Source organism: Pararge aegeria, chromosome 22, assembly GCF_905163445.1.
Source record: "Pararge aegeria chromosome 22, ilParAegt1.1, whole genome shotgun sequence".
NCBI classification, from domain to species: domain Eukaryota; kingdom Metazoa; phylum Arthropoda; class Insecta; order Lepidoptera; family Nymphalidae; genus Pararge; species Pararge aegeria.
The window spans coordinates 7,054,544-7,066,139 of NC_053201.1; the positions used below are offsets into that span (position 1 = coordinate 7,054,544).

Below are 11,596 nucleotides of genomic sequence, written 5' to 3' on the forward strand. Positions count from 1 at the left end.
TTATTTACTAACTGCGCTCCCCAGTTTTTGCCCGCGGTAAGTAAGTCTCTACACGTATTTTTTTTTTACTGAAATCACGCGTTATTACAGATTTGTTCATTACGGTTGCACCGAGAGCCCAGCTTGATTAAATCTAAGTTATAGCCCTTCTTCTTCTTCTTCCTAGACCTACCTTAAATAGTTATTTAGAATATACCGTGTATGTAGAGACGAACCCGAAATTAGCCCTAATTTATGCCTAATAAATTAGGGCTAATCCCTCTGTAATCGGTAATATTTCAGTTACATTATATTGGTAGGTACTTGTAACCCAGAGTCGTGATCGTGGACGAAATATTAATCAGTGCGGGCATTCTGGGTACCAGCGACACAAATCGGATCACACTGCCTGAATATTAACATGCAGGGAATTGAGGCACTCCGAAATAGGATTATGCTTGTCTACCAATTACACCTACCTAATGGACACAGAGATATAAATAGGTAGTTCTCAAACAGGTTACTACACAAGTTTACAGCTATATAATAAAACAATAAAATTTAAAAAAGCATTTTATTTCTTTAAAGTTGATTGCTTTTGGCAAATGCCTGTGACATCTTTTCCTCCAGCGTTGCCAGTGATGACTTATGGGTCCGAAACTTGGTCAATTAAGGCTCAGAGTCACTCAGTATTTAGGAATACGTAATCAAAACGAAATACTAAGATCTGTAGAACCCCAACCAGAGTTACTGAAACTCAACGAGTCGCGAAACCAAATAAGCGATTGACGAGGCTCATAGCTCGAAGAACCGATGGACATTGGTATCTCAAGGTGCTGGAATGGCGACCTCCAACCGGTAAACGCAGCGTTCTTAAACCCATGTCAAGGTGGACAGATGACAACGGGTAGCAGAGAGCCGCTGGACCCAAGCGGCACGACTGAAAGAAATCACTATAGGTGATAAGGCCGCCTTTGTAAAACAAATTTAAATTACTTGTCCTACCTTTGTTCTGTTTTATTTATTTCTGTTTTGTTCTTGTGTGTCCTTACAAAATGGACGTCGACTTCTGGACATGGGTTGTCCAGAAGTCGACGTCCATTGACATGATGACCATGATGAATACTAAATATTATAATGAGATAATTAAAGAAAGTTTTTATTTATTTAGATTAGATTTCTTTTGCAAATAAACAGATTTTTTTTTTCAACGAGTCATTATTGCAAGTAGTGACATGAAGCATGAAATTTCGAAACTGTTTGTTTACCTTACATGCAATTGTACGAATATTGAAGTCGCAAGGTAACAAAATAGATTACCAGAATGATAACGATGTTCCGCAGGGCTATTCTTCATCTCAGTCGACAACAAATTTAGCTATCCACTGTGAAAAGTTGCCATCAACTCAGCATTCGCACTCTTGCGGTCCCCATTTTATAACGCTACTCTTGGAAGAGTATCTGCAAGTATTATCAAATGAAATACACTTTATTGTACACCAAAGACAAATCAATAAAAAAACACAATTGAAAGAAAGAAAAAAAACGTACAATTACAATTACCTAATTATGATAAAAATTGGTAAACTTTTTAAAAAAAACTTACTTAAGGTTCTTTTTTTAAATATTCTTTAGGCACACCATTGATTCATTGCAACTATCTGCTTTACACTTTAATAAGAAAAAAAATACCATTCAGGTACCCTTTGTACAAGTTGGTTCACTTGGACATAGCCAATAGGCAACCTCAATTCTGCGCCTATAATCTAGTCCTGGTCGAACAACTAAATTATATACTTCTTAAAAAAAAGCAAACAAATGCTCTATTTTTTCTAGTTCGCCAACTCTGAAGTCATCCGGTGGTTTATGTTAGATACCTAGATAGAAATGTCTTTATACTTTATAAAACGTTCGTTTTTATGCCACCATAAAAGAGTTATTGCCTGGACGATAACAGGCAATTTATAACACTTGCGTTGCCCTACTAGCGTAACAGCTAAAGCTCTAATAAATTATATACTTCCAAAGATTCACTTTAATAATTATATTACTTATCACACTAGTTGAACCGCAAATTGTTTATGCAGTTACAATACTGACCGCATTTATGAATAGTTAATAAATTAGTAGGTATTAGACCTTTTAGTAGCAGAGCTCGTCCGGAGAAATCCTACGGCCATGCTTATTTCTGCCGAAAAGCAGCATTGTGGTAACTGGTAATGCTGTGTTCTGGTCTGTAGGGCGTGGTTGCCGCTGTTATTAAAGGCACATGAGCCTAAACGCCAACGCTTCAGGCTGTTACACACAGGGCGGCACGTTGCAGGCAAACGTGTTCCTTGCATGCACTGAAAAGTGTTTATAGGAGAAGGTTCCACTTACTTACCATTAGGTGGGCCATCTGTTCGTTTCATCAATTATTACTATTACTATGAAACAAAATGGCGGCTTAATTATAGTCCCCAATTAAAGTACCTACCAAACGTGTCTCTGGGACTTGTGATAAAGTGTTTTTAGTCATTCAAGTATTACATACCATTTTTGGTTTTAGGACACTCATATTACCAGAATGGTAACATATTTAATAATTTTTTTACAGAGTAAGTCTTAAAGCGCGAAAGTGACGTCATTCATGAATTATCAATACTAACAGACAGCAACTCAAAAATGTTTTACTCATATAGACCTATCACAGGCACTTATGAAACGTTCATATTTATAATATGTTATCATTTGTGTTAGGTGATGGTGATAACTAAATATTTCATCAACTATAAACTAAAGCTAGGAGGGTTCCAATCGTGGACTGGTCCAAGAAGAGTCCGCAACAAACTTAGCCGGGGCAACTGTATTTACCTGACTGAATAGAAGCCAACTAATACTAATGTCAGGTAAGTATTAGCAAATAACAAGTATTACCTACCCAAGTCATTTTTATCTAACCTCCTGTTGATTTGACGTTCCGGCACGATAGAACACGTAGAAACAGATCAGTAATAGTTTAGCTCGCTATTATCTTAGACTGCTTCATTACTTGCCATGCAATCAAGGAATTACATGTAATGGAATAATAAAAAAAAAGCAGACAGTTATAGGCTGTTAAAGCAAAACGTAGGACCATTCTTATTCTTGAAATAAAATTTGATGAGGGTTCACTGTTATTTTGTTACATTATAGGGCCAAAACACCGAACGAACGAAAGCGAGCGAGGGCAAATATTGAGCACGCCAATGGACACCGCACTCTTGTTCTTCTATCTGCAACTTGGTTCAAGGGGATGTTGCAGGATTCATTGACACTCCCTTGTCGCCTGTAGGTACAGATGCGTACGATTCTACTTTGATAAACTCGTGGCGGACCGCCGCGCTACCGAAGCAATTGAAGCAGGTAACCTTTTAAGTAAGGGAAGGATTTTTCGACGTACAAAGACACATCTAAAAAGTGCTCTTCGTTTGAAATTATCTATTCATGAAACGGTTATCATTAGGTAACGATCCATAGTAAATAGCTGCAAGGCACAATATTATGTTTGCATTAAAAACAAAAAAAAAACGCTTTTTTTTTTTTAAACGGTTTTAAAAAGTCAGTACCTATTCATACTTTTTTCAGTATATAATCATATAGCGTATCATTATGTAGACGGTTTTAATAAAATGAGTGAAAATCGACTATACCACGAAATTGTCGATGTTAGGGCCGCTGTCCGCTCGTAAAGTAAAATTTTATTACGGTGCATTGAGGGCGCAGGCTTTGTGACCTCATTTATAGTATACCTACCCATATAATATGTACATATATTATGGAAATTTATATAAGGAAATTTGCTTGTATAGCTTTAGCAGTTTTGTCAATCTTCTTCCTCAGCCAGCAATAGTATATAACCTCTCGCGCAGAATTCAAGGCTAAGACCCTCGAAGCTGCATGAGGTTTGGTGAGCTTTAATGATTTCTACGATACTACATGATTAAAACCAGAATAGACGCCTATTTAGGAATCAAACTTTTTAGACAGTACCCAGTCTAAAAAGTTCAATTCCTAAATCTACTGAAAAAGTTACCTTATGAAAATTCCTGAACAGATAAAAAATAATATATAACCTAAAATCCAAGCCGTTATGTTGCTTGCTATTAATCCAAAGAGAGGTCATGTATAAAGATAGTAGTTTTGTCACCATCATACATAATCATTTGCACAACGCCATCTAGCCCCAAAGTAGGCGTAGCTTGTGTTATGGGCACTAAGATAACAGATGGATACTTTTATAAATAATATAAATGTATACTTATAATATTGACGACCCAGCAGGAGCAATTAGGGAATTTATAATTTTTGAATTTTCTCTGGTCTAGTCTGGTAAGAGGCTTTGGCTGTGGCTAGTTACCACCCTACCGACAAAGACGTGTCGCTAACTTAGTGTTCCAGTGTGGTGCAGTACCACACTCCCTAACAGGTTAGCCCGCTACCATCTTAGAATGCATCATCACTTACCACCAGGTGAGACTGCGGTCAAGGTATAACATGTCATAACATGTAATGGAAAAAAAATATCATATCCATAAATAAATAAATAATGGGCAGATGGATTGATGGCATTAGATGGTAGCAGTACCCCAGAGGAAGCTGTTGCCCATTCTCTGATATATTCCGTTAGTAGCATTGTGCAACACCTGTAAATACAGGAGGGGTAGTGACAACTGTATAAAAGATCCAACGGGCAAAATAAACAAACTCTGAATAAAAAAAAACAAAAGATTAATTACCAACAAATTTATATTTTTATAAAGTTATCAAAAAGTTTAAGAAAAAAATGTTAATAAATATCTTGAGGTGGTGGTCGGCCAAAGAGCAATGTCCAGGAAACAGGCTGTTTTAACTGCGAAAGTAAGTCTTTATCTTCTGAAAATATTTGAATCAAATTTGCCAAATTGTGAACCATGTCATAAGCATCGGGTATATTGTCACCCTCTGAACAATATTTATATAAAATCATACTAGGCACAATTTCATCTAAACATATCTTGTATAGAAGACTTGCAAAACCTCCTCCAAATACCTTTACTTCACCAGTATTTTCCTCATGTGCTACTAGTTTCGCTTTCCTTAAATTCTCAGCATGGGGGTTTCCTTCGCTTGCAACAAATCTAAAAGGTGAGCTCAAAATATGCTTCTTCTCGTGAGCAAAGCTACTAGTTAATATAATAACATCCTTAATTTGCTTCTCTTTAAATGTGCTAACTAAGTTTTTCAGGAAACCATTCGCATATTTATGAACAAGAGGGGCTCTTAACTGTAGAACCAATATTTTTCGAGAATCACACTTGTAAACTTCGCAAGCCGTCGAAAGACTACTGGACTTAAGATCGTACGGATCGTATCCTATAACAGGAATCTGTGCCGGGCTATAAATCGACGCAGTTTTAACCATTTTCAGCGATGAAATTAGCAAGTCACAAGTAAGCTGCCCCACATTTCCCACGGCAACGCTCGGAACTATTAACGTGTATCCCGCTACACAACTATCGTCAAAAAACTTCCAAATATTGTTTTTATCCATGTTCAAGTAATTTATATTTTATAAGATTTTAATTAATTAAACCAACACCGTTTATATTTCAAATAAATTTTGTCAATTTATCAAATGTCAATTCACTATTTTTTTTTTTTTGGTAAAATAACAAACAAAAATAATATCGATATTTTTTGCGATATCTATCTTTTCGATAAATATAAATAAAATCGATGTACAAATAAATAATTTAGAAATAGATATAAAAAATTAAACTATTATAATACGAAAATATATCAAATCTATATATCTATATTAATAATAGAGCTGAAATTTTGGTTTGTTTGAACGCTACTATTATCCTTATTTGAAAAATCTTTTTGTTATCGTTTGCCCGATTATTAAAAATCCCACTAAGGAGTATATATAAGAGATATATCTTGATATCCCGCTTTTAATACTTACAGCGCAAAAATGGCGTCAGTCAATTGGAGACAAAAACAAACTGAAACGGTTGTAATAATCGGGGTCAGTGGTCAGATTTATATCGATACTTTTGGTAGGTATCTACTTATCGCATCCCTACGTCACGGTCATGAGCATGCCAATTTCATATATTTTATACTGCTTTGCCTTCCAGACTTTTAAAGTCATACAGTTGTTTTATCCTTTTTGGTGTTAATGTTTAAGGTTTTTTGGTGTTAATGTTTAAGGTAAGTTATTACCCTAAAAGTGATGATCTCGAGAGTAAAATTATGTGATCAAAGTATTTCATCATTATTACTGGAATACTCTGGGACCCGTTAGAACCCATCATAGGAAAATGGTAGCTATAATTAAATTGAAGGCAATATGTCAAAAATTCTAGTTTGACAGTGGGCCAAAATGACACTGACATTGCTTTTTTTCGTTCTATCAAATGCGGTGTGGTGGCGTTAATAATTCAATTCAATTCGATTATTTTCCTCAATATTATAATTATTAATAGAACAAGAGGAAACTTATAATCATTATATTCTTTGACTGATTATGAGTGACACAGAGCGTGTGGACCCCCAACTACAAAACTTCATTCTCTCAGAGACACAGAAACAAAGATTTCAGGTGACTATATTTTATTGTAATTCCATTATTTAGGTATGTAATTGAACGTATCGTTAAGTATAACCATAGTTTTCCTCGTTTGTTGCGATTGCAGTCTTCAGGTGACTCCGAAATAAATGATTAGTACGACTGTATTAAATGTATTTTTCGACCTTTGCCCCTTTTTTCCATAATTTATCAAGCATAAAATATGAGAATGAAACTTTTCCTGGTGTTAATAAGCTAAAATACACTTACAATTGTGTTTATTTATCACATGTCAAATAGAAAGCCTATAATTTACTATCTAGAAGTTAAAAAATATACAAAATCGTGAAGATCATTAATAAAGAACCTTTTATGTAATGTTATATGACATAAGATTGGAAATAATAACAAAATATAAGTAACATAGGCAAAATATATTAGGAACAAACATTCAAGGCTTTAATTATTACATGTTATCTTTGCAGGTTGTCAGATAAGCTCACTGATATTTAATCTTCTGTAACTCAGGTTGTAGACTGCCAAAAATGCTAACTATTAAAGTATATTCATTGCATATAAATCAGTTTTCTGATGATGCTACTTTCATCTTTTTATCACTTAGGCACAAAAATGTTTAGAATATACATTAATCTTCTTAGTAGCAGTTTCTCATTGAACGTTATATTTGACAAAGAACCAGAAGTATAAAAACACTAGAAATAATGAAGGTGCATCAGCATAAGCTGCTTAGCCCATTTTAAATAATAACTAGCTGTTTTCTATGTCTGTGTTTGCATTTAGTTTTTAAAAACTCCTTATTTAGGTAAATGGTCAATCTATACCAGGTGGTATAGATTGACCATCCCCAGGATGTTGCCATCCAACAGTTGAGCCAAATATAGGTAATAAACAATACTTGCATATTTATAATATTAGTATGAATAATAAAAAGCTGGTGCATTAAATTACTTGCAAGTGTTTTAATAAGTTTATATAACATTACAGGTTCTTGTTCACGGACTGACAGATACATGCTGGGAAATTTGTATGAACCGGCCTTCAATTCGTCTTGACTCCAAGACTGAAGTATGCATTATGAACTGTGTTGAAAGATTTATAGACTCCACCACATTCATCACAAAACGTCTCATGAACACAACAAAATACAGATCTGATGCACCACTAGAGTTTGAATAATAGAACAAATTTATACAAATTCAAAATGTTCTCCAGCATTAGAAACTTCTTACAACGTCACAAGAGAAAGTTTATAGTGACAGGTGCAGTATTTGGATCTCTTTACTTGCTTATGAGTTATGCTCAAAAAAGGCTCAGAGAATGGCAAGAAAAGGAAGCAAAGAAGTTCTTCGATATGACCCGCAAGAAGCAGCACTTTGAAAGCACAGAGCGAACCTGTAATCAAACTATACTAACACTTTCAAAAATTGTCTCAGAGAGTATCTTGGGCATTCTAAATACAGAAGAAATAGTTCAGAAGTTGCAAGATAAATCAGACAATAAACTTGCTTTATGGGAACAGATGAAGATTATGATATTTACCAGAATTTGTGTCTTAGTGTATGCATTATCTATCCTAAATGTCACATTGAGAGTACAATTGAATATTATTGGTGGATATTTGTATAGGGATTCTATGCATGAAGATGAACCACTTATTGATAGTGATTTACAAGCTAAATACTTGTCACTGTGTCATCACTTTGTTGGTCCAGGTGTAGAAGACTTAGTGAGACAAATTGAAAAAGCTGTAAAAAGAGTTGTTGAACCTATATCCTTGAAAAAGAAAATCACTCTGCAAGAAATTGAACAGGTGTTTTGGTCCATACAAACTATTCTGTGCACAGACACAAATAATGGAGACCCAGTTAAGAAGATGGTTCACTACTTGGTTGATCATACTGAAATTAATGAAGCTAAATTTGAGACAATTGTTAAAGAGACAATGGATATTTTAGAGAGTGATGAGGTCACATCAGTAACTATGTCAGCAGTAAGCAGCAATTTCTCTAAAGTAGTTGACGAAGTTGCTACTTTATTTGCTTCAAAATGGGTACCAACTAAGAAGAATCATCTTGAAGTACTGGAGGATCATATTGTCACAAATGGAGCATTGAAATTGGCAGGCAACGCAGATCCATTTGTGGATGTTAACAAAGTTGAGATGCATTTTGTGAAACTATTGCCAGTTGTTAATGAACTGATAACAAAAAATATTTCCAATAACATTCCAGATTTAATAACACATAACTTAACATTAAATGAGAAGCTAAAAATCCTTGGAGCCAATGTGTATGAAGTGTTCAGTAATGTTTAAAAAATAAATGGGTGTAATTTAGGACTATTTTATTTTGAAAGAACTTACTGAAATATGCCTGGAAACTATTTCTGAGACTAAACATCTTAAATTGTTAGAATAAGGAATTTAAATATTATTATTATGTAATTGAACTTTGGAACTATTCATAAACCTATCGGGTTTGGTATTTTTGTTGTACTGATATATTGCATAAGATGTACATTATATTATGGGACAAGTATAAAAGTGATTTTATTAACATAGTTATAAAGATGCATGCACTTGGTAGGATAGAGAGTATTTATTTATACTCCATGTAAATTCAAACATATTGGTAACAAAATATAGATTCCAATGCTAAGGATATTGCATTTTAAGGGCTTAGGATTAATCTTTAAACATTACATTCTGTATTATGTTGCCCTTACTTAAGTATGAATTTACATTGTGTAAGGTAGAACAATGCTCTGCTCTGCTCTGCCATCTCCAGTGTGGACTGACCAATATTGTTACAGATTTCGATTCAGATTCTAGCCCTCGGATCAACGGAGGGATCAAACTATTGTAGTTTGATCCGTTTATTGAATATTGGGCCTTTGAACATATCGCCAGCAAAGCCTACATCCCAGGTTGAACTACTTATATATATTGAGCAAAAATACGACTTTGCGCAATCCGATAATTACTTGTCTAGGTTTACCCGTGTATCCAGCAATTTCTTAATATTATATCTGCGTACTAATCATAATCAAAAATACGAATTTAAACAAAAACATTAAAATATATCTTAAATCATAATTATGCAAAGCAAATGTTTGAGTGGTTATCCAGTTAAGAATGATTAATCCAGATAATCAGTCCCTTATATTATTATATGTTAAGATAAAAATAAAGATATTACACTTAATTCCTACTACTTATTCATATAGAATAAAAAGTGTGGAATAGGGGTTTCGAATAGAAAGTCAGAATGATCTCACATTCCTTTAATAAGGTTCTTAAGAAAATATAAGACATAAATTATAGCTATCATTATCTATAGTAAATGAAAGTAAATTTGTGCTATAATCTAGTTCGGATTATTGTGGTTTGCGAGAAACTATCTTAGTTTCCTATTATCTCTGGAATCTTAACTATTACTGGAGGTTTGAATATGGTCTATACTTTTCCATCATTTTGCTGTTCGTTTACCTCCTATCGCATAAGTTGGTTTTAGAGCTTATACCACACTGCCCCAATGTGGGTTGGTGGACTTTAACATTCAAAATTCATTTATTTCAATAGGCCTACTTTATAAGCATGTTTGTTATGATTTTAATAAAGTAAATCCAAGGCACGGGGTTGGATACAACCAGTTTTCTAACACCGGGTTGGTAATAACGAACATATCTTGACCTGACCTGGAAATTAACATGCTGACGAGTAGACCAACGAGGAAGTTTTGTGATGTGATACCGCAAGACGCAGATTAAAGATTAATAATCTAAACTTATAATAAAACTGTAACTGGAAGATTAAATATATTAATTGCTATACATTTAATCTTTAACGAGGGATGCTCTATAATCGATACTGAGTCTAAAACAGATTTTTATTTAATTTTTGTCTGTCCGGGCATCACGTGAACGGAAGCCCGGAAGACAGACAAATATTACTACTGAACGGATTTAAACAAAATTTTATATACATAGTGGTAGCTGATACTCCGGGCCAACATATAGGATACTTTTTATCCCGATAAACAATAAGTTTTCTTCGGGAAATGCTATGAAATTTTTTATGAATTTTACTTCATAGCTCCGTCAAATTTGAACCGATTTAAATAATTCTTTTTTAAAAAGTGAATACTATCAAGCATGTATTGTCTTATATTAACAAGGATCTGTTAAATATAGTCAGACATAAAGGACATAACTCTTCACAAATAACAACGATCGAATGCATGCGTACCATCCTACTAATATTATAAATGCGAAAGTTTGTGAGGATGCATGTATATATGTATCAACTAAAACAATGACAAATCAGTATACCACGTAAAATAATAGTAGGTAGGTAGGTACATAGCTAGCCACGATGATTATGATGTTAGCATCTATTCTAGCTTTTCGATTGACTCATACGCGGACGAAGTCGCGAGAGTCCGCTAGTAGGTCATATTAATATAGATATATATTATTAAAACTGTTAAACCTTGTAGTTAACCGTATTACCTTTACGGATTTGCGACGGGAAAGAATGGAAATTCCTATCACATGACTGCTTCTCCTCCCGTATAGCTCCTATCTCACGAATGAAAACCACAGCTTATAAATAAATAAATAAATATACTACAAATGTATAGTAAGCGTAGCTTGTGTTATGGGACTGATGAATATATTTATGAATAATATAGGTAGGTACATAATGCTTATAATATACATAACTAAACCGTTAATTCTTTTAGGACATTTTGTTTCATTCTTTTTTCATTTGGGACTTAGGTACTAAATAGTATGTTCAAACAAATAAACAAACACTTCAGCCTTAATATATGTATAGCTTAGGATGATAAATAAGGTCACGAAGTTGAAACCACGTGAACAGCTCATAACTATTTAATAAAAATGATATGAAGAAAAACCCGGAAACGTCTTCATGGTAATTGTTACCTACAATAATATTGTTAAAATGTTGGGTAAGTATATTGTGTACTTTATGAAAATTAAGCTTAAATTTCTATACTC

General features: G+C 33.9%; 2 protein-coding genes across 2 annotated transcripts; one reads left to right on the forward strand and one right to left on the reverse strand.

Annotated features, from left to right (window-relative positions):
* Positions 1-4,734: 4,734 nt before the first annotated feature.
* LOC120633904 (proteasome assembly chaperone 2) lies at positions 4,735-5,615 on the reverse strand. The gene has a single exon (XM_039904298.1). It carries the CDS (start codon positions 5,528-5,530, stop codon positions 4,787-4,789), a length of 744 nt encoding a protein of 247 aa, XP_039760232.1. The 5' UTR covers positions 5,531-5,615; the 3' UTR covers positions 4,735-4,786.
* A 1,765-nt stretch (positions 5,616-7,380) lies between these two features.
* LOC120633801 (peroxisomal biogenesis factor 3) lies at positions 7,381-9,111 on the forward strand. The gene is made up of 2 exons (XM_039904156.1): positions 7,381-7,455; positions 7,559-9,111. Exon 2 carries the CDS (start codon positions 7,776-7,778, stop codon positions 8,886-8,888), a length of 1,113 nt encoding a protein of 370 aa, XP_039760090.1. The 5' UTR covers positions 7,381-7,455; positions 7,559-7,775; the 3' UTR covers positions 8,889-9,111.
* The last annotated feature ends 2,485 nt before the right edge of the window (positions 9,112-11,596 follow it).